This window comes from Abramis brama (assembly GCF_963993115.1).
Source record: "Abramis brama genome assembly, chromosome: 12".
Taxonomy (NCBI): Eukaryota; Metazoa; Chordata; class Actinopteri; order Cypriniformes; family Leuciscidae; genus Abramis; species Abramis brama.
Genome location: NC_139974.1, coordinates 13,294,731 through 13,318,541, shown reverse-complemented (window position 1 = coordinate 13,318,541; position 23,811 = coordinate 13,294,731). Strand labels below are relative to the sequence as shown.

Below are 23,811 nucleotides of genomic sequence, written 5' to 3'. Positions count from 1 at the left end.
CAAGCTGCGTTCCGAAGTCGCTTTCACCGTTCAGAGCACAGATTTATCCCTGCCCGCCTTCTGCTGAGCCGTCAGCCTCACATGATGCTGATGCTCAGAGTGCTGTTGGCCCTGTAAGGGCTTTGCGGATGTACGTGGACCACCAGGCAGCAGTCTGACTAGTTGTTGTGTGCTTGGTGGATGGTACTAGGGACTGGACTTTCTCACTGAAATCGACGCTTTTCAATGTGGTTTAATGCCTACGGGATTTAGGTATGCTGGCTGTCTTCTCAGAACACGTTCACCAGGGTTTCAAGTTTTATGCACTGCCTATAGCGTCGTGGGTTCGGTGAGTTTTATTAATGTACTCATGAACTGTTACCACCAGCTGTGCAGTAGTCTGCATTATGCAGAGTTACCATTGCTGCTAACTCTGTGTTATGACTATAATGTTACATATCTGTTTCCGCATTGCACAGTAGTTTTCAATGTACTGTTAACTCTGTGTATGGCTATAAGGTTATGCAGCTGTCACCGCTATTGCCGTCGACACTGTGTTAACTCTTGTGCTTGAGTGCTTATGGTGTTGTGCTGCCCTCCAGTGCAGCCTTCGCTTCATTGCATTGGATATTCAACTTGGTAGGTCGGAACAGACGTTTCTTGGTCTAGTTTCGCCTATCAGTTTGAGTGCTCCTAGCGGCGCTGCTGGCTTAGAACTGTTGCCTCTCGTGGGAGTGTAGCTTGACCCCGTTCAGGGCTTATCTTCACAGATGTACTAGCCTACATCTGACCATTTTGGGTTCAAACACTGCACACCACACATACTGAACAGTGTTAAATCTGAAAAATACTGTTCGATAGAACTGCTTGGTTTGTTACCACAGTTATCTGCGTGCTTCCTCAGCGATGAAGTTCCACATTTGCGGCTATCCAACACGAAAATGCATGCAGCAAAGCCTTTCACAATATTGTTTTCTTCAGATAACTCCAAAATTCTCCCACACACTGGACTTGACTTTTGATGACGTATTGTCGACAACTTTACAATCTCCACTAGCTATTCTTTTCTTCAACTCCTCAGCATCTCGACGACTGCAGATCGCGCGCGCGGTTATGAGGAATTTTTAAAAGTGAAAGTAGTAGCCTAGGTAACGTTATAGATCCTGGTAGGGCGTGGCGCGTGGGCACAAATAAACTGATGTGGATTTTAAATTATTTTATCAACTTGAAATACAGAAATATTTTTGTAGATGTGTTCCTAAAAATATGCATATATTTTATCGTTTGCACTTTTATCGTTTATGCTAAAAATATGCATATATTTTTACGTTTGCACGTGATTGTTTTAAACCCGTGTTTAGACCCGTGTTTCCCCCGTGTCCGACCCGACCCGCACCCGTATCCGACACAGTTGGATATTTTTCACCCGTTTGAGCAAAATTTGCGGGGTACCCGAACCCGTGCAGGACTCTAACCTCGGTTCCCTGAGAGGCGGGAACGAGACATTACGTCAGCCGCCGTGCTCGCCGTTTGATCAGCTGTGCTAGCGTTCAGTCTTGATTCTGACGTAATTGTCGCGCCCATGCTATTTATACTGCCCGCGGACCGGTCAGCATTTGCATGTTCGCGTCAATTGGCCAGCTGTCTCCAGCTGGCGTTAGCCTATAAGATTTCAGTGAAAATGAGGAGGAAGGGAGTTCCCATATACGTCAGTGACGTAATGTCTCGTTCCCGCCTCTCAGGGAACCGAGGTTACTATAGTAACCGGAGACGTTATGTGTCTGATTGTCTCAGTCGTTACACCCTCTAGGGCTACTGTGATGGATTTTTTTAATTAATCATAACTAACATTTAGTTTTCTTGCAGGAATAACATTCATATTCTTTTGAATCCTAATTGTTTCCCAAACCCTTTGATCAAAAACACTCAGTAAGTGTGTGTGATAGTGAATTATGTCTGAATATAGTAAAAGGGGAAATTAAACTAGACAGATATCTAAATTTATAAACTCATGACTTTGAGTAACAAAGTGAAGTAAATCAAGAAACCAGATTTTGCTTCTACCTAGTACCAGAAGGATTTGCATTTGAAGAACCAATCGTATTGTAGGAAAATGATGAAATGTATCATGTCACCTTTGCCATGCTCCTATTCTATAAAAACTTTGTTTGAGATCCTCCGGCCGTGATTAAAGCATATTCGAAGGCATTGTCCGGAGTCTGTTTAGTTAGCTGCGCAGCAGGTTGGTGGAACACTAGAGACTTTATTCCCAAGTGATAGTGTTAAAAAAGGAACAAGACGTGGTTCAACTCAGTGTGAGACTCTTAGGTGGGGTTATATTGCAGTCAGGTAACTATAATTCTTAGGCATTTTTATGCAGTCAGAATAGCTACTCTTAGGCATCAACCAACGCGGTCAGAGGTGAATCTGAGTATAATTTTGCAAGTGTCGACTGTAGTAGTCAGGTGCATAGGGGAAAAATCTACCACACTACAGACAAACTCACACACACAGCGGCTTTGAGCGTCTCAAAACTGTATCAATGATTCCCGTTCAGTCCCATCAATAAAATATAATAGTGAAAATTTGTTTTACAGTACTGAAATCTTTCAGATCAGTGAGATAATGCAAATATTATATTATATAATCCCTATATTATATTATAAGTGCTTAATATATACACATAAATATGTATTGTCCAGGTGTTTTTAAAATATATAAAAATATGTTATAAATATGGTATAATACATATTTATTTTTCTTATATCATAATCAACAATTTATTTATTTTTGCTGAATGCAACCATTTATTGTTAATAATTGTTGCTGATAATATTTAAAAACAATTGAAAACAATAAATGAAAACAATAATTATATTTGATATAAAAGACTAATGAAGGCATGTGACTCGTTTTGGTAGCTTGTTATCTAATGCAGTGACATTCCCACATGTCAGTGTATTAAGCATGATAGTTACTCCAGTAGATGGCTTCTAGTAAATGTAACTAGATGTACCGCATGGCGGTACAAAATATGACCGCCGCTCAGGCCTGCACTGGCTTTCCACAAAAATAAATGACGTGGAGCAATTTGGCTGTATTGCGTGTTTATATATATACCTAAAAAAAGTAGTAGTATGTGCATGTCTGTCTGTGTGTGTGTGTATGTGTTTGTGTGTCTGTGCGTGTATGTATGCGTGCGTACAGTACATGTGTGTGCGCGTGTGTGTTTGTGTGTGTATGTCTGTGCATGTGGATTTGTATGTGTGTGTATGGGTGTGTGTCTGTGCGTGTGGATGTCAGTGTGTGTGCATGCTTGCATTTGTTTGTATTCCTGCATGTGTGTGTGTGACAGTATCATCCTAAACCAGCAACCCTTCGCTCAACACCACCATCTACAGGCCGATGAGTGTACAGTCACTAAATGTGCACATAAATGAATTTATTTTATACCCCCCCATGGATGAAATTCTACGAAACTTAGCAGAGGATACCCCCAGAGGATGTCAAGTTAATCATACACATGAAATATGGTGCAGTTCTGAACATCTCAACTGAAGATAGGGGCGATTAAAGCAGAATAATATTGCATTTTCATTTTTTATGGGAGGGGCGCAAATCACAAATGAGTGATTATGGGCTAGGTTGATGTGGGCCCTTAAGACCAACATACCATACAAATTTCTTCATCCTCTGTGCCACGGTTCAGGTAGTTATTTAGGAAAAACAGCATTTTTTGGGTTTGGGGGGGCCCAGCGCGGGGGGGGAGTGGCCCCCGGGGACCAAACGAAATTTTTCCGTAAAAGTCTAGTGGGGCTACATGCCCACCAAATTTCATGTTCCCCGGTGTTTCGGTGTCCCTGGTATCGTTGACGAAAAATTCAGTAAGATGACGGAAAAAAAAAAAAAAAAAACTTTGACAATCGATTATGGGCTAGGTTGATGTGGGCCCTTAAGACCAACATACCATAAAAAATTCTTCATCCTCGGTGCCACGGTTCAGGTAGTTATTTAGGAAAAACTGCATTTTTGGGGTTTGGGGGGGCCCAGCGCGGGGGGGGAGTGGCCCCCGGGGACCAAACGAAATTTTTCTGTAAAAGTCTAGTAGACCAACATACCATAAAAATTTCTTCATCCTCGGTGCCACGGTTCAGGTAGTTATTTAGGAAAAACTGCATTTTTTGGGTTTGGGGGGGCCCAGCGTGGGGGGGGAGTGGCCCCCGGGGACCAAACGAAATTTTTCCGTAAAAGTCTAGTGGGGCTACATGCCCACCAAATTTCATGTTCCCCGGTGTTTCGGTGTCCCTGGTATCGTTGACGAAAAATTCACGGGGGGCCCAGCGCAGGGGGGGAGTGGCCCCCGGGGACCAAACAAAATTTTTCCGTAAAATCTATAGTGGGGCTACATGCCCACCAAATTTCATGTTCCCCGGTGTTTCGGTGTCCCTGGTATCGTTGACGAAAAATTCACGGGGTGCCCAGCGCGGGGGGGGAGTGGCCCCCGGGGACCAAACAAATTTTTTCTGTAAAAGTCTAGTAGACCAACATACCATAAAAATTTCTTCATCCTCGGTGCCACGGTTCAGGTAGTTATTTAGGAAAAACTGCATTTTTTGGGTTTGGGGGGGCCCAGCGCGGGGGGGGAGTGGCCCCCGGGGACCAAACGAAATTTTTCCGTAAAAGTCTAGTGGGGCTACATGCCCACCAAATTTCATGTTCCCCGGTGTTTCGGTGTCCCTGGTATCGTTGACGAAAAATTCACGGGGGCCCCAGCGCGGGGGGGGGAAGTGGCCCCCGGGGACCAAACGAAATTTTTCCGTAAAAGTCTAGTAGACCAACATACCATAAAAAATTATTCATCCTCGGTGCCACGGTTCAGGTAGTTATTTAGGAAAAACTGCATTTTTTGGGTTTGGGGGGGCCCAGCGCGGGGGGGGAGTGGCCCCCGGGGACCAAACGAAATTTTTCCGTAAAAGTCTAGTGGGGCTACATGCCCACCAAATTTCATGTTCCCCGGTGTTTCGGTGTCCCTGGTATCGTTGACGAAAAATTCACGGGGGCCCCAGCGCAGGGGGGGAAGTGGCCCCCGGGGACCAAACGAAATTTTTCCGTAAAAGTCTACTAGACCAACATACCATAAAAAATTATTCATCCTCGGTGCCACGGTTCAGGTAGTTATTTAGGAAAAACTGCATTTTTTGGGTTTGGGGGGGCCCAGCGCGGGGGGGGAGGGGCCCCCGGGGACCAAACGAAATTTTTCCGTAAAAGTCTAGTGGGGCTACATGCCCACCAAATTTCATGTTCCCCGGTGTTTCGGTGTCCCTGGTATCGTTGACGAAAAAATTCAGTAGATGACGGAAAAAAAAAAAAAAAAAACTTTGACAATCGATTATGGGCTAGGTTGATGTGGGCCCTTAAGACCAACATACCATAAAAATTTCTTCATCCTCAGTACCACGGTTCAGGTAGTTATTTAGGAAAAACTGCATTTTTTGGGTTTGGGGGGGCCCAGCGCGGGGGGGGAGTGGCTCCCGGGGACCAAACAAAATTTTTCCGTAGAAGTCTAGTGGGGCTACATGCCCACCAAATTTCATGTTCCCCGGTGCTTCGGTGTCCCTGGTATCGTTGACGAAAAATTTACGGGGGCCCCCGCGCGGGGGGGGAAGTGGCCCCCGGGGACCAAACGAAATTTTTTCCGTAAAAGTCTAGTAGACCAACATACCATAAACATTTCTTCATCCTCGGTGCCACGGTTCAGGTAGTTATTTAGGAAAAACTGCATTTTTTTGGGTTTGGGGGGCCCAGCGCGGGGGGGGAGTGGCCCCCGGGGACCAAACAAAATTTTTCCTTAGAAGTGTAGTGGGGCTACATGCCCACCAAATTTCATGTTCCCCGGTGTTTCGGTGTCCCTGGTATCGTTGACGAAAAATTTACGGGGGCCCCAGCGCGGGGGGGGAAGTGGCCCCCGGGGACCAAACGAAATTTTTCCGTAAAAGTCTAGTAGACCAACATACCATAAAAATTTCTTCATCCTCGGTGCCACGGTTCAGGTAGTTATTTAGGAAAAACTGCATTTTTTGGGTTTGGGGGGGCCCAGCGCGGGGGGGGAGGGGCCCCCGGGGACCAAACGAAATTTTTCCGTAAAAGTCTAGTGGGGCTACATGCCCACCAAATTTCATGTTCCCCGGTGTTTCGGTGTCCCTGGTATCGTTGACGAAAAAATTCAGTAGATGACGGGAAAAAAAAAAAAAAAAAACTTTGACAATCGATTATGGGCTAGGTTGATGTGGGCCCTTAAGACCAACATACCATACAAATTTCTTCATCCTCAGTACCACGGTTCAGGTAGTTATTTAGGAAAAACTGCATTTTTTGGGTTTGGGGGGGCCCAGCGCGGGGGGGAGTGGCTCCCGGGGACCAAACAAAATTTTTCCGTAGAAGTCTAGTGGGGCTACATGCCCACCAAATTTCATGTTCCCCGGTGCTTCGGTGTCCCTGGTATCGTTGACGAAAAATTTACGGGGGCCCCAGCGCGGGGGGGGAAGTGGCCCCCGGGGACCAAACGAAATTTTTCCGTAAAAGTCTAGTAGACCAACATACCATAAAAATTTCTTCATCCTCGGTGCCACGGTTCAGGTAGTTATTTAGGAAAAACTGCATTTTTTTGGGTTTGGGGGGGCCCAGCGCGGGGGGGGAGTGGCCCCCGGGGACCAAACGAAATTTTTCCTTAGAAGTGTAGTGGGGCTACATGCCCACCAAATTTCATGTTCCCCGGTGTTTCGGTGTCCCTGGTATCGTTGACGAAAAATTTACGGGGGCCCCAGCGCGGGGGGGGAAGTGGCCCCCGGGGACCAAACGAAATTTTTCCTTAGAAGTCTAGTGGGGCTACATGCCCACCAAATTTCATGTTCCCCGGTGTTTCGGTGTCCCTGGTATCGTTGACGAAAAATTTACGGGGGCCCCAGCGCGGGGGGGAAGTGGCCCCCGGGGACCAAACGAAATTTTTCCGTAAAAGTCTAGTAGACCAACATACCATAAAAATTTCTTCATCCTCGGTGCCACGGTTCAGGTAGTTATTTAGGAAAAACTGCATTTTTTTGGGTTTGGGGGGGCCCAGTGCGGGGGGGGAGTGGCCCCCGGGGACCAAACGAAATTTTTCCTTAGAAGTCTAGTGGGGCTACATACCATAAAAATTTCTTCATCCTCGGTGCCACGGTTCAGGTAGTTATTTAGGAAAAACTGCATTTTTTTGGGTTTGGGGGGGCCCAGCGCGGGGGGGGAGTGGCCCCCGGGGACCAAACGAAATTTTTCCGTAGAAGTCTAGTGGGGCTACATGCCCACCAAATTTCATGTTCCCCGGTGTTTCGGTGTCCCTGGTATCGTTGACGAAAAATTTACGGGGGCCCCAGTGCGGGGGGGGAAGTGGCCCCCGGGGACCAAACGAAATTTTTCCGTAAAAGTGTAGTAGACCAACATACCATAAAAATTTCTTCATCCTCGGTGCCACGGTTCAGGTAGTTATTTAGGAAAAACTGCATTTTTTTGGGTTTGGGGGGGCCCAGCGCGGGGGGGGAGTGGCCCCCGGGGACCAAACGAAATTTTTCCTTAGAAGTCTAGTGGGGCTACATGCCCACCAAATTTCATGTTCCCCGGTGCTTCGGTGTCCCTGGTATCGTTGACGGAAAATTCAGTAAGATGACGGGAAAAAAAAAAAAAAAAAACTTTGACAATCCCTATATGACCGCTTTCGCTAGCTACGCTAGCGGCGGTCATAATAATTTGTTACAGGATATTGCATTAAAAAAATTCTATGGAATGTGGGTGTCACCCGGTGGCTATTTTTGGTATTACATTTAAACAAAATCTCATAGGAACTTCAATATTTGTGCTATCAACTTTCTGTAGACTCAATAGCTACAGACCTCCAAACTTCATGTGGCCTTCAGATTAGCTCAAGAACAGTGTGTAGAGAGCTTCATGGAATGGGTTTCCTACCAAGTACAATGCAAAGCATTGGATGCAGTGGTGTAAAGCATACCACCACTGGACTGTAGAGCAGTGGACACGTGTTATCTGGAGTGACAAATCACGCTTCTCTGACTGGCAATCCAATAGATGAGTCTGGGTTCGGCGGTTGCCAGGTGAACGGTACTTGCCTGACTGCATTGTGTCAAGTGTAAAGTTTGTTGGAGGAGGGATTATGGTGTTGGGTTGTTTTTCAGGGGTTGGGCTTGGCCCCTTAGTTCCAGTAAAAGGAACTCTTAATGCTTCAGCATAACATGACATTTTGGACAATTTCATGCTCCCAACTTTGTGGGAAAGGTTTGGGGATGGCCTCTTTCTGTTCCAACATGGCTGCGCACCAGTGCACAAAGCAAGGTCCATAAAGACATGGATGAGCGAGTTTGGTGTGGAGGAACTTGACTGGCCTGCACAGAGTCTTGACCTCAACCCGATAGAACACCTTTGGGATGAATTAGAGCGGAGACTGCGAACTAGGCCTTCTCGTCCAACATCAGTGCCTGACCTCACAAATGCGCTTCTAGAAGAATGGTCAAAAATTCCCATAAACACACTCCTGAACCTTGTGGAAAGCTTTCCCCGAAGAGTTGAAGCTATTATAGCTGCAAAGGGTGGGCCAACTCCATATTAAACCCTACAGATGAGAAATGGGATGTCATTAAAGTTCATGTGCATGTAAAGGCAGACTTCCCAAAACCTTTGGCAATATACCGTATATATTTGTATACAATAAATTTTTTTAGTACATTCAGTTGCTTTACAGTAAACTTCTATAACTCTTTAATACTCATTTTTGAAGTGCTTTCAGCATTAATCTGATGATTGTCTTTAAAATGAGACCAATTTTCTGTATTCCACAGCCTTCATGAATAACAACCATTTAAGTTTGGATAATGCATTTTCACGTCTATGCTCAAAGGGCTTTGAAAATCAAAAACCAAATCCAGGATTGATGTTTAAAAATATTCTCCAACCTTGAGTGAGTCTGTCTTATGAAATAATTAAACAATGACAAATACAATGGCCAAATGTGTGCAGCTCTGTTTATTCCATTAAGCATAAAAAGGTCATAACAACACTAAATTTATTTTTTTAAACAATATAATATTAAAGTGTTGCAATAAATTCAATGTAATAATAATAATTATTATAATAATAATACAAGTAAATGGTGGTCTAATTATTTTATGTTTTTTATACTGCTTATATGGCAGAATATGTAATATTAGTAAATGGACTTGAACTTCCATAAACCTGTAGAGTAGTGGTCTGGGGCCAGTTGCATAAACATCCATTATGTTAAGACTGTGTCTTAAGAACTATACAAACAACTAGCAGTTACAATCTGGATGTGTCGTTGGTGCTCGCAGTCTTTTAAACTCATAGTAAACTGACAAATGATATCCCAGAATGATGCTGATGGACAGAACAAGTTTATTTTTAGAATACATAATCATTCCAAAATAGATGATGACAACTCACAAACTTATTTAATTAAATAATAAATTAAAATTAAGTTAAATTAGAAAAAATACATACATGTACCATTTGTTACTATTTGTTGTTAATTAAATTAAATAAAAAAATACATGTACCATTTTTGCATCACACTTTTTAAGTAAATCCAAATTGAAACAATTTTTATGTAAAACTAACAAGAAAACTTTTTAATATGTACATAAATACATGAGTTCACTCAGCATTCTTTAATTTGAAATATCTAACGCCAAATAGATCTACCAAGTAATTGTAAGTTGTGTTGACTTAACATTTAAGCTCATTTACATTAAAAAAAGATAATTAATTGAATTGAACCAACATATAAGTTTAATTTATTTTAGATCTTGAGCTATTAAATTACCACAGTGACGCAATCGGCCTTCAAATGCGCCCTTCGAAGGATGCAGCCCCTGAATTGGGACTCAGTAACTGATTTTGATGACATCACTCTGCACTTCAGATTCTCATCATATTTTCTGTCCAATCAAATGCTCTCTATAATCTAAAGCATCCAGGAATGGCACATAGTGCACTATATAGGGGATAGGGAATGGTTCAGGCAGCGTAAATATGCTTTCCATTGGGGCGAATACAGTCTGGTTTCATGTTAGTGAATGCTTATGATAGCACAGAGCGGATTATATGCGCAAGTCGGCGCATACCAGAAAACTTATCGGACCTATGTGAATTCTGCACAGAAAGCTGTATTTTAAAGTGATGGGGAGATTAGGAGGAGAAACGGTTAGAGATTAGGAGGAAACTGCTGCTTTACTGAGCTCAGTGGCTCTGGCCGAGCTGTGATATAAACTAAACACCATTGGCTGTTTTAAAAAAGAGGTGGAGCTGTTTGATATGTCCCTCCCTGTAAGTCAAGTGGTGCTCACTGCAGAGTCAATGACATCCAGCTCCACCTCTCTGGGTAGGGTATAGGGTGTGGTTAGATATTCTAGCTCCATCCATTAGGCCCAAATTACACTCGTTCTGGACGCCTAAGGAGGGGGAACTAGGTGTAAGATTCAGACATTCATTTTATTGAAAATTACGTCAACACCTTTAACAAATCAGCCACTGGTGTTTGGATTTACCATGGTGCTTTAACAGCCAATCTCCTCTTGCCACCCTGTGGGCATGTAGTATAAAAAGAGTGAGCTCTTCTTCAAAAGTGAGCCACTGGTGTTTGGATTTCCATAAGAGTGCTTTAACAGGTATGTGAGTCTTAATTATGGTCAGTGTGAAGTTTGAATTTTTTCCCCACTTTTCTATACTCTCTCTCTCTCTCTCTCTCTCTCTCTCTAAATATACATATATATATATATATATATATATATATATATATATATATATATATATATATATATATATATATATATATATATATATATATATATATATTAGGGCTGTCAAACGATTAATCGTGATTAATCGCATCCAAAATAAAAGTTTGTTTTTACATAATATATGTGTGTGTACGGTATATAATTATTTTCTATATATAAATTCACACACATGCATGTATATATTTAAGAAATATTTGCATGTATATACTGTGTACATATATTTATATTATATATAAATATTTTATATATAAATAACACATTTTTCTTAAATATATATATGAATGTGTGTGTATTTATATATAGAAAATAATTATATACCTTACACACACATATATTATGTAAACACAAACTTTTATTTTGGATGCGATTAATCGCGATTAATCGTTTGACAGCCCTAATATATATATATATATATATATATATATATATATATATATATATATATATATATATATAAATGACAATGTATGTATGTATATGACAATGTATATGAATGTATATATATATATATATATATATATATATAATATATATATATATATAGAAGTAAAGGCTGTTACCATTTTTATGTTAAAATTTGTTTTGTAATATAGAAATACAAATGGTATGTGTATATTGTTTTTGCAGAAGGGATACAGTAACTGCAGGCGGCTTTGTTTTGAAGCGCGCGAGTCTGTCAGGATGAGGCACGTGCGACGGGAGCTTCACCTGCCGCTCACAATTTGTATTTTACTGTGGAGTTCCGCAGGTACGCGCTGGATTTATCTTCCACTTTTTTTGTTGTTTACCTGAGTCAATCTGAACGTTTTGCGTAATTTAAGATAATTTTCGTCATCACAAAAGCATTACAGACATACATTAAAATGAAAAGATTTTAGTGACTAACCTATTAAGTCCGTCCTGACAGGAGCGCAACGTGTCAACAAAGTGACCCCATATTTCGGAGGCGTCAATGGCGGAACGAAACTCACCATAGAGGGCCAAGGTGTATATAAAAAAAAAATAAAAAAAACAATTCACCAATGCTTTCCATGAATCCCAACATTCGTTTCTGATTTAGCATCTTTTGGCTCTATTATAGTTTAAGTGCTTTAAAAAATCTCTAATAGCGTTGGTGATGTTTTCAGGTTTTGCTCAAGCCAATCAGTTCAATCTCAATGCCAATGACCCAAACTTCGGCAACAGTGTGACGCTGGTGTCCCGAACCAGATCTGTTCCCTGTGATGTCGAGAAAGACTCCAGTCACTCCAAACAGATCATCTGTTATACAAGGTAAGCAATCTTGATAGCTTTATCTTGATTGTAGTCATTGCATTGTATTGAATGGTGCTAATAATAATTAATATTACTAATATTATATATTTTTTACATACTCTAAAGTAAATAGTATGAATGGGATCGGGCATATTTTTGAAGGAAGGAATGTAAACTTTGACTAATTCCTTAAACTGAGGTGAAATTAATAAAATCAGTGGAATTAAATAAAACTGGCCTATATACTGACTTCATTTTCATTGTCTGCATAGTTCTGCAACATTTAAAAAAAAATAACTTAAATAAATGTTTTTTTTTTTTTTTAAATCAACTTCCCCCCGTCAACTTTGCTGGAAACATTTACTTGTCCTGTAGGAGAAATTTGCACCCTCATGTTGTTCCAAACGTACCGTATGAGACTTGTTTTCTTCTGTGGAACACAAAAACACACTTTTTTTTTAAGGAATATCCAATCAATAAAATGACAATAAGGCCATTCCATATGACTTGTGTGCTATATTCCACGTCTTTTGAATTCAAAAGCTATTTATGAGAAACGGATCAAAATTATTATGTTTTTTCTCCTGAAAATGTTCCCCTCTCCTTCAGCTCCCAAATCTTATTAATGCAAATTGAAATGAATATTTTCTCTACTCTAATGAACTTTCCTCTGATGTTATTCTAAATGATACTATTATTTTATGTATTATAAGAAATATAAAAACATTTTTAAATTCCTTTTGCATTTGATTGTATAACATGTTTATTATTGCAGACTTTGGTCTGTCATATTTGTGTGTAAATGAAGAAGATATGCACATTTTAATTCTTTGAGATAGCTGTACTGCACAATGTTATGTAAAATAATGATGGCTTACGTTTCTCTAAATAAGCTTTATATTGCATTATATTCAGAGCTCTGCCAGAAGATAACTATGAGTTTCGGGTCAGTGTGGATGGCGTGCCAATTCCTCCCAGTAACATTTGTTATGGATATCAGTGGTATTACTGGTGGTGCATGTTCTATGTAAGTGAGATGGACTTCGTTGTATTGCTTACTAATACATATACTCATATCTTCTCAAAATATTACAATATATTTATAAAAACATGCACTGCTTTCACAGAGCCGAACATACTATACACCTAGCATTCAAAGTATCAGTCCACTCTCTGGTCCCCCAGGTAGGTTTTGTTAGTTTTTGTCATTACTCTGCTGCTTTTGGTTTGTAAAAACTTTCACACACAAAAAAAAAAATAAACTGAATGAACTTTAGGGACTGTGGTGACACTGCGGGGAAGAATCTATACTGATGTGTACGGAAGCAACACGGACAAAAGCTCAAATGGCCTGGATGCAAGATTTTTAAGGTCTGGAAATATTTAATACACAATGGAAAAATATAACTGTATGAATGATAATATATTCTGCCTTGAAATAAGGTGTGTCTGAAACTGTTTTAATGTGTTTTCTTTGAACAGAGCATACATGGGAGGCATGCCTTGTGAACTTCTAAAGCCTAATTCAGATGAAAAGTAAGTATTAAGTTACTAATAAATGTAAACATTAAATGTGAATGCACCCTCCATAAATACACATACATTTTTTCAGGTATGGCCTCTTTTTGGATTATGAGGGCAGTCAATGGGGATCTATGAGCTGTAAAATGACTGGAACGTATGTTGGTGCAACCCGGTATCACGCTAAAGCGTGTAATACACACGCTGGTCCACAAGCGGATGCGTGTCAATGTCACGCTTTGCCTCCTCTAGGCGTGAAAATGACACGCATGAATGAAGGTTGAGTATCGGTTGAGTATCGGTAGGGGGCGATGATTTCCTCAATGCCAACAACTCCCCACGGAGCAAAGAGAGAAGCGATATATTGCATTCTCCAAAATTCCCGCGTCAGGTCGGTCAAAGCCATACATTTTTATTATGGTTCTGTAATTTAAGAAATACTAACGTTGCTGTAGCCTAACGTTATATTTGTGTGTGTGTGTGTGTGTGTACTGTGGGGCTTTTTAATCTATGGTGCTGTTAACGTTACCGTGGTCAATAACGTTAATGGAAATTGATATTAATTGGCTAACGTTAATTAATTAATCACAGAAAGCTGCAATGACTGCATATTATGTTATATTAACATTATAAAAAGTTGTTATGGTCGATGGGAAGTAACTTGATGATGATGATGATGATAATATGCGCGAATTTCGATAATGAAATATCGATAGGCCTAAACGTTACTGATGTTGTATCTATTCTAATCTAAAGGATCTATCCACACATACAAAATATCGATCCTAAGGTGTTTTTTTAAAAACCAGTAATTTTATTTATTTAGCACGAATTTATTTTATTTAGAAAGTATGCATTAAATTGATTAAACGTGACAGTAAAGGCTTTTACATTGTTACACAAATATATATATTTCATGTAAATGCTGTCCTAATAATTATGATGCTGAAAATTCAGCTTTGATCACAGGAATAAATTACATTTTAACATATTCAAATGGAAAACAGATCGCCTGTTTTAAATTGCAATAATATTTTACAATATTTGTTTTTACAAATATTTACTGTATTTTTTATCAAATAAATGCAGCCTTGGTAAGCAGATTAGACTTCTTTCAACATTAAACATCTTACCGACCCCAAACTTTTGAAAAGTAACATGTAACATTTTCTATAATTATGCTAGTTTGTGCAATTAAATTTATTTTGATTGATCGTTAAAGTTCAAATGGATTGTGTTATGTTCTGTAATTGTTGTTAATAAATCTGTCAGAAGAAAATGTGCAAAATTTTACCTATTGGGTACAACAGTGGCAGTCCTTTAAAAATTAACAATGGTTTTACTACGGTAACCATACACACACGACTAATTACAGGTGCATCAAGAGCACAAATCACAAATTATTTTAGAGGTCGTGAAAATGTATTCATAATTAGCATATTAATGATGCATTCACCATCTCATATATCACGACACACTGCTTCTGTTCATGAATGCAGTTTACATGCTAAATATGCATTGTGCAATAACAGAATCACAGTTATCTTCTTTATTTTGTTACAGTTCTGCGTCTATAATATGACAAATCCATGAAGCCTTGCTGCAAGAGAATTAACTATGTTTTTGTTCCCCTTTGTCCAACAGCTCCTGTTTTTACCCACCATCCTTCCCTGTTACCGCCACCTGTATCTCTTTATAAGAAAACCAACGGCTCTTTTAAGAGCCACTCCTAATACTCCTCTTACTACCTCTCTCTCTCACACACTCTCTCTATTTCTAATTCACTCACTCACTCACTCACTCTCTCTCTCTCTCTCTCTCTCTCTCTCTCTCTCTCAATTTCTTTCTCCTAAAGCTTCACTGTCTTCAAGTAAGTATTGTTACTCTATTCTTTATTTTTCTTTCACATTACTCTCTCTCTCACTGTCCAAAACATTTTTAAAAATGTAGTTTTTAATTTGCAAAAGTTTTACCTATTGGGGTACAACAACACTGGCAGCCCTTTAAAAAAATTAACAATGGTTTTACTACGGTAACCATACACACGACTAATTACAGGTGCAGTGAGTGCTCAAATCACAAATTATTTTAGAGGTCATGAAAATGTATTCACCTCATATATCAACCCAAAGTGCATGCTTTTAAAAGTAAAAAGTATTGGTATCAGCGTTATTGAACCCTTTATTTACTTGGTATCGGATCAATACCAAATTTTGCAGTATCCAGTGTACTTTCTGTTCTGTGGTGTGCAATCTCACTATCTCTTTCTCATATTTTATGCAGTCCTATAACAAGCTGTCATTAATAACATTGTCACATTGTCTTCCTCTCTTCCAGAAGCCTGGTGTCTTCAAGTAAGTATTGATTTTTTTATTATTTAAATCTCGTCCTGCTTTGTTTGTTTGAAAGAAGTACTTCTCAAAATCTTTTTGTGTCTTTGTCACTCTCTCTCTTTATCTATGATAGAAATGCCAGGCCAAGGGTCAACAAGGAGAAATTGTATGGTTTGCCATACAGAAATGAATGTGGCCTGCAAAACTTGCAACACATGCAAGGAAGAACAGCCACATAAGCTGAGGCTAAAAAAAAAACTAAAAAAATTTGATCAGAAGAGGGAGAGCTGGGTGGATATGCAGAAAAAAAATCGGACCACCTCTCATATCCAGGATGAAGCTGTGTTGTTGGTATGCGATTGCTTTCATTGTTTTTATACAGGTTACGCAGGTTATTTTCCAAATGTTGCTATATATATTTTCAAATAATACATGTTACTTTGTATGTATGTGTCTTTGTATTTTTAGCTTGAAAAATTGCAGGCACTGGGTTTAAGGGGGGTTTTACTTTTGTCTAAGCCTGGAAAAAAGCCGAATGCTTGGGTGTCTGAGGTTTTGGCACCCCGCTGTCAGCTGAATGTGACATCACATACATGCCTCGAAAGAATTAAGGGCCTGTATGATATTGTTATTCAAGGTAAGAATATTCTGTTATTTTATTTTTTTAAATGTCCTGTATTTGATGCTGTCACAGGTAAGGCTGTGGTTGCCTTCTCTTGACTAATAGATCATTCAGATTATCATTGATGGTTTTCGCTTACAATTAAAACTGGTCCTAGCAGAGTAACTTCACGATAGCCTATATTTTATTATTTGTTTGTTTATAAAGAACTATGACATTGAATTGGAAGACAAGGTAATTAGCCATGCTATAATTTTAATTACAAAATTCCAGTAGAAAAAAATGGCACAATTGGTCAACCACCAGACTAACTCAAACATCCATCACATGTCTTAAGAACATTCACCTATTAAATCAATACTGCTTGGTAGAAGTAGTTTGGTAGAACAGCACTTGTTAGGTCTATACACATCTCTTTTTGCTACTACGGCTGCAACCAACGATTATTTCTACTGTCGTTTTTTTTCCCTTAAATTAATCGATTAGATGTTTGTTCTATAAAATGACGTAAATTTGTGAAAAAGGTTGATCAATGTTTAATAATTCTGTACTTCTACAATGTAGGCTGGACCACACAAGTTGCTGCAGAACAACTTAATGAACCTTCATCAGCAGCCCCAGTTGAACCCCCAGCAGGACCACCAATGGTCACACCAGATCAACAGGAAACAGTGGCCCTGCTTAATCCCCCAACAGCTCTAATGGGACCCCCAGCAGCACTTATTGAACCACCGAAGTCCCCAATTGGACAGTCAGTGTCCCTTTTAGCACCCTCAGTACAACCACAGCTATCCCAGAACCTGGGGAAAAGACCCCACTCCCCAGAAGAACCTTCAGAAGCCTCCCCAGTTTCTCTTGAAAAAGGTAAGCAAAATTGAAATTGTATTGAAAATAAGTTGTAAGCCCCACAAAACCATTCTCTTACTTTGTGTAATGTGAAACTAAACAAATTCAGAGTCCAGAAACATTTATTATTATTATAATCCTAAAAAAAAATTACACAACTGTTTTCAACATTGATAATAATAATAAATTACACAGTGTGTCCGTGAGCAAGGCAGTGAAGGCACTTTACTCCAGGGGCTCCAGAGGGATTGTCCCTGTAAGTGCACTGTAAGTTGCTTTGGATAAATCGGAAAAAAAAAAAAAAATATATATATGAGTGTTTATTGAGCATCAAATCATCATATTAGAATGATTTCTGAAGGATCATGTGACACTGAAGACTGGAGTAATGATGCTGAAAATGCAGCTTTGATCACAGGAATAAATTACGTTTAAAAATGTAATCAAATAGAGAACAGTTCTTTTAAATTGTAAAAATATTTCACAATATTACTGTATTTGCTGTATTTTGAATCAAATAAATCCTTGGAGCCTTGGAGACCGGAAGTCTTCTTTTAAAACATTAAAAAATCTAACCGTTCTAATGATTTTGGCCACCACTGTACAGTATATACATTTTAAAACGATTATATGATTAGAACCTCTCAAATTCCATGAACTGCTGCTGTTGTCATTACTTCATTACTTCAATAATGCCTGTGTTTGCCCATATTTAGGACATTGTTTGGGTGTTTTGGTGTTTTCCTATTCATGGTCCACAATATATTGAATCACTATCGTTATTGCAATATCTCCTTGTGCAATATCATAGGAAAATGTTGCAGAAAGTATGCAATATTTTGTTTATTTTGTGGAGAGAGGCGTCCATGGATTCGATTTAAAGCCCAATTGGTCCACACAGGTCCACTACACGAACATCCCAGCTAGAAATGTTTTGTTCTAAAAACGTTCTGAGAACATTACCATGAAGTTCTAATAATGTTTTCAGCGGGTAGTTTTATTTTGGTTCCCAGAATGTTCTCCTAAAACGTACAAAGCAAAAACTCCAGTGATAAAAAGTTAATGAGATAATTAAGTGATGAATTGAGTGATGATTGAGCATTATTGAAGACACCTGATGTTAACAAGCAGAATCACTGAAGGAGAAAATCACTATTTTTAAGTCACCATTATGGAGAATAGTGTTTGTTTTAGTTGAGCTCTTGACCCTTACATTTTTCACTTAAAATTTTGTTTGGCTGGTGTAAGGACACTCTTACACGTTATAACTGGCAGATGAACAAAGAGAAAAAGTGATCAGATGTTGTTGGTTATGTTTTGACATAATCATCACTTGACCTGAATCACAAAACTCATTTAGAGTCTAATCTCTGACATAGATTTATATTGTTGATTACAGCATCACTGTGATTCTAAAAAATGAGATCCAGAATGTTCAATATAATCCGAAGTATTTCTTAAAAGTTGTTTTGATTTAAAAAAAAAAAATATATATATATATTTTTTTAGGCACAAACATACATCAAGATTGAGTGTATGAATCTCAACAATGGTGGCAAACAAAATAAATAAGACAATCCAGATCATAATTTATTCATACTGCAATGCATGGTGGGAGCCATGAATGGGTTTTGATTGGTGGCACCAAGAATGTAAATGAAATGTAAATGAAATGAAATGTAAATGAGTTTAGTGATTCAGGTCAATTGATGATTATGTCAAAACATAACCAACACCACCTGATCACCTTTTCTCTTTGTTCATCTGACTGATATAACTTGGTTACAACAGCCAGACAAAATTTAAAGTCAATAGTTTAAGGGTCAAGAGCCCAACTAAAGCTAACACGGACCACCATAATGGTGACTTAAAATTAGATTTTCTCCTTTGGTGATTCTGCTTGTTAACATCAGGTGTCTTCAATAATACTTAGGCTAATCATCACACAATTAATAACTTAATTATCTCATTAATTTTAACACTCTTCAGTGTTCATTTAACACTCATATTTTAACACTTTAACCCTTTGAGTGTGGATCAGATAAACTCTTCTGAGAACGTTCCCTGCTAGCTGGGATACCCTATAGAACACCACATGATGAGTGTGGCTCTGGGAGACAATGAAAAAATGGAAATTGGAGGCGAAAAATATCAGCAATGGGGCCAATCAACTTTTGTGTTTTTACATATGTTGAAGAATGTCTAAATTAATATCGTTATCACAATATTCATGATCAATATTCCAATATCACATTTTGTCAATTTCGTGCAACCCTAATTCCCATAGACACTTTGATGGAAATTGATTTGCAAGATCAACTTGTCTATTCAAGGTTATAAAGTTGTGGAATGATAGGCTATTTTCAGCTGTGATTACTTCACTGTGATGACATTATTCCAAACTGATTGTACAAGTCCTTCAGCGGCTTTAGCCTGCTAATGGCAGAACCTGGTTATCCTTAAAGGAATAATTCACCCATAATGCATAATTTATGTATCAAGTGCTCACTGTGTGCTGCCTTCAATTCCTGAAACAAAGTTTTAGTTGTTCATGGAAAGACATTTTGACAAATAAAGCCAAGTCTTCATTATAAACTGTGCTTAAATATTTTTTTTACATATTTTAAATGTTTCCCTGTGTTTAACAGATGAAGTTGTGGAAGGAGGCTGCCCTGCTCCCACTACTGTGCGGCCAAATAAAAGGAAAGGTGTGTTGATGTACTGCTTGTCCAGCTTTCTGTATAGGAGTGTGGACTGAATGCCACAAAATTGATGAGTATGAGCTGCAGTATCTAGCTACAGTCTTATTGCAATTATCTGGCAACATAATAGCATACATAGTCAGAAAGTAAAATACATGTTAATATTTGGATTTTAAAACCATTCATGTACATAATAAACATCTAGATATTTGTACTCAGATCTCTAATATGTTCTGAAAAACCTACAATAAAGTCTGGAATTTTGAAATGTGTAGGAAACCTGGTTGTATTATTCGAAATGGGTCTGTCTAAAGAGCACTTTTTAAAGCACTTTCTAAAGGTCTCTCTCTCACCTTAGAAAAACATTTTGACAAATAAAGCCCAGTCTTCATTATAAACTGGTTGACATGGATGCAACATTTTGCACATTTAAAAAAAATTATTTTTATTTTTTTTACATATTTTAAATGTTTCTCTGTATTTAACAGATGAAGGTGTGGAAGGAGGCTGCCCTGCTCCCGCTACTGTGCGGCCAAATAAAAGGAAAGGTGTGTTGATGTACAGTACTGTGTGTAAATCCATACATTGGGATTGATATTAATTGTTGTGAGTCTTCATGAAGGCTGTATTTGCATTTGTAAGTGGCTGTGGCCTATTAGGTTTGGCCAATGTCCAAATGCATATGTTCATTTGTTTATTTAACAGTAGGGCTTGAACAACTAATCAAAATCTTACTGAAATCGCAATATGGCCTACTGCAATTTTCAAATCATAGGAGGTGCAATATTTGTTAAAGGCAAAATTTGTGTTAAAATACCGTTTTGAATTAAATATTGTGCTGCTGCAGAGATGTCCTGGCCTTCACATCATATTCTACAGCTCTTTGTTAGATTCAAATCCTTGCAAAAATATTTTTTTTCCTTTCAGAATGCCCACATACAGTGACAGGGAGCCAGGATTATTACCCTGTGAAGAGGGTTGCCAGATACAGAGTTATCAAGGTTAAATACCACTAAAACACTATACAGGTTACATAATGTTCTTTTATTGGTGTAATGGTCTTGAAAAATTATTGGTGATTGGTATAACTGCTAAACATAGCAAATATTTGAAACTGAAAAAGTCTCACTATTTTTAGGGCCAAAAATGGAAGCAAGTGGAGTGGGAGCCATGCAAACTCTGGTAAGTACGACTTCTCATGGGTAACACATAGCCAATTAATTTTAACATGCACAAACTATTGACATATGTTAGGTAACCCCACTAAAACACAGCTATTGGAAAACGGCTACAGGGGTCTTAATGTGTGTCTTTGTGTCTACAGTTCATCTGCAGAACCAAAACATCTAATTGCATATTTCCTTATTGTGTTACAGTGGAAAGAAGTGGCCATTGGAGTGGGTGGCGGATATGGACACTTGTTAGTGCTCCCATCAGGTGCCCAAGAAGGTGCTGGAGCACTGTTAGGTTTTTTTTGTTTGTTTTGTTTTTTGCAATAGTTTGTCTTTCTTTCTTTCTTTCTTTCTTTCTTTCTTTCTTTCTTTCTTTCTTTCTTTCTTTCTTTCTTTCTTTTTTACTGTTGTGAATATAAACGCTTCTTGCGACTGGACCCTTTCATTGCCTCTTTCAGGTGTATTTCATTTTGCACTTTGTATTGGGTATTAATACTTTCATGTTTTGCACTCCAATTATTTTCAGTTTTGAGTGGCTTTAGTTATGATTTGTCGTTGTTTACTGTGCTTTCATCAATAAAACATTGAGGAATTAATTGGTTCTTTATTTTCAGATACACTATTTATTGAATTGTACACTTCATTATATGAGCATCCAAGACAACATAAAATATATATGGGAATTTATTCAGAGAATAGTTTTATAAAAAAAAAATAAAAAAAATAAACATTCGTAGCTTTTGGTCCTTAACTTTTCTCTATATAGAAACCATACTGTCTCTCCTATGAATAATACATGATGTCCTGTCAGTGTTGGGCTATTGAAACATATCAATCATCCACACTAATTATTTGATCACATATTTTGCCTACACATTTCATCTGTCAAACAATGGAAATGCCTTTGCATACAGCACCATGATTCTAAATGGCAACCTGTTATACAACTATACAAAGCTTTTTTGCATAAAGATTGACAAATTTGGGAAATAACAAAAAAATGTTTTAAATATATGTAAAACTACATTACATAATGTGTTGATTAATCGTACCATAATTAAAAATAATGTGAACTGTTGTCCTACCAAACACATTGTGAAGTTTTGTTCAATAAAAATGGTTTTAAAAGTGTGCCGGTGACCTCATAAAGCATTGTACATATGTGTTGTGTCATTATGACATACAGTTTGTGATTTTACTTTGTCCTGGATGGAGCTGTCCCTGGATTCCCCTTCCTCTTCAGATGGCACTGTTATTACCAACAGTGTATAGATTACTGCAAACAGATGTCTTTCATTAACAAGGTAATGTACAGGAATATATTTATAATCTTCTTAGCAATTACATTACAATTACTATTGTAATCAAATTATCTTTACTTCAGTTACTTGAGCACTGGACTTTTGAAAGATATCATGAGAGCTGAGGTGTCTTTTGGTCAAGGACCAGGTTTAATTTTTTTTTTTTTTTTTTTTTGTAAAACTGACCCTGAATCAGACCTCATGATTTGGTATCTTGCTCTGCTTGTGGTATAGGCTGGAGTGAGATTTCAAAGTAACACAAAAGTAATTAGTAAATCTAATTACTGTATTGCTCTTGGAGATATGGGAAGTGTAATAATGACATATGTACGGTAAATTAGATGACGATTGTCTATGTAGCCACTTAGCCATATGACCACAGCATAAAAACACTTAATTATGAACTATAAAAGTATGGAATGGGAGGATGGACACTGGATATCTATAATGATTTTTAATGTAACTCACCTCTGTATTTTAATTCATATTGAATCAGATCACTCTGAAACACTTTTTTATCAGGTTAGGGTTTGTGAAAAAGAAACGTTCCAAGAGGCCCACAGTGACATCTGTGATTCAAATAAGTCAAAATAAACATTTCATTAATGAATTTGCCTACTGTGTCCAACAAATATATTTTAATTAACATTTATACATTAGACCACTTCATGTGCCTTTGAAATGCATGCATGACACAAGGGCTGAGTGGGCAGAGTGAAATTTTTTATTTTGTCATATGATTAAACCAAACACATCACTGGAAAGGTCTTGATCAGCCGAGTAACAGCATTGCAATCTGAAGGCTGTAGCTGGCTCCTGCTTTGAAATATTGACCTCTGAACTTTGCCATTGATGCATGTTGTGAGTCTTATAATTCAGCAACTGAATGTGCTACAATGATGAAACCAACTGTTATATAAAGCTCTTGAACTCTTCCATCATGAGGGCTACCGTTTGGTGCGATCACCAATAGTGGACATCACCAAAAATTGTAAAAATTGAATCTCACCTAGTTATTATTTATAATTTAAAATTTTGACCAAACTACTGTGTTTCACATCAACCCATACCCATGAGTGCACTCTCAGTTTTATACTCCAGACATCCATTTACATGTTTTAGTAATTTACAAAACAGAACTACAATTCCCTGTTGCAGCAGAGTACAACGTGATAGACCACCCGTTAAATATGTAGTTCTTCTGGTTGGCAAACTAGGGTTG

At 38.3% G+C, this 23,811-nt stretch overlaps 2 protein-coding genes across 8 annotated transcripts in view; both read left to right on the top strand.

Annotated features, from left to right (window-relative positions):
• Nucleotides 1–11,519: 11,519 nt before the first annotated feature.
• The window catches only part of LOC311093137 (fibrocystin-L-like), a gene marked incomplete at its 5' end in the record, with an annotated part of 73,736 nt that continues 61,444 nt past the window's right edge, over nucleotides 11,520–23,811 (top strand). Inside the window, 8 exons of the mRNA XM_084130288.1 lie at nucleotides 11,520–11,586; nucleotides 11,746–11,823; nucleotides 11,966–12,110; nucleotides 13,008–13,119; nucleotides 13,220–13,277; nucleotides 13,370–13,463; nucleotides 13,575–13,628; nucleotides 13,705–13,778. Of these exons, the coding sequence (XP_083986414.1) occupies nucleotides 11,520–11,586; nucleotides 11,746–11,823; nucleotides 11,966–12,110; nucleotides 13,008–13,119; nucleotides 13,220–13,277; nucleotides 13,370–13,463; nucleotides 13,575–13,628; nucleotides 13,705–13,778 (682 nt within the window). The remainder of the gene's footprint in view (nucleotides 11,587–11,745; nucleotides 11,824–11,965; nucleotides 12,111–13,007; nucleotides 13,120–13,219; nucleotides 13,278–13,369; nucleotides 13,464–13,574; nucleotides 13,629–13,704; nucleotides 13,779–23,811) is intronic.
• LOC311093140 (uncharacterized protein) lies at nucleotides 13,779–23,550 on the top strand. Of its 7 annotated transcripts, XM_084130298.1 has the most exons (10): nucleotides 13,779–14,004; nucleotides 15,258–15,487; nucleotides 16,080–16,297; nucleotides 16,415–16,583; nucleotides 17,133–17,432; nucleotides 20,063–20,122; nucleotides 20,605–20,664; nucleotides 21,044–21,117; nucleotides 21,255–21,298; nucleotides 21,493–23,541. In XM_084130298.1, the coding sequence occupies exons 3-10, from the start codon at nucleotides 16,082–16,084 to the stop codon at nucleotides 21,539–21,541; spliced, it is 972 nt and encodes a 323-aa protein (XP_083986424.1). In that variant the 5' UTR covers nucleotides 13,779–14,004; nucleotides 15,258–15,487; nucleotides 16,080–16,081; the 3' UTR covers nucleotides 21,542–23,541. The 7 variants fall into 7 exon arrangements, 6 of the variants coding, with proteins under 6 accessions (XP_083986424.1, XP_083986420.1, XP_083986423.1 ...); XM_084130294.1 differs by lacking the exons at nucleotides 13,779–14,004; nucleotides 15,258–15,487 and adding an exon at nucleotides 15,498–15,967 and having other exon boundaries at nucleotides 21,485–23,547; XM_084130297.1 differs by lacking the exons at nucleotides 13,779–14,004; nucleotides 15,258–15,487 and adding an exon at nucleotides 15,500–15,967.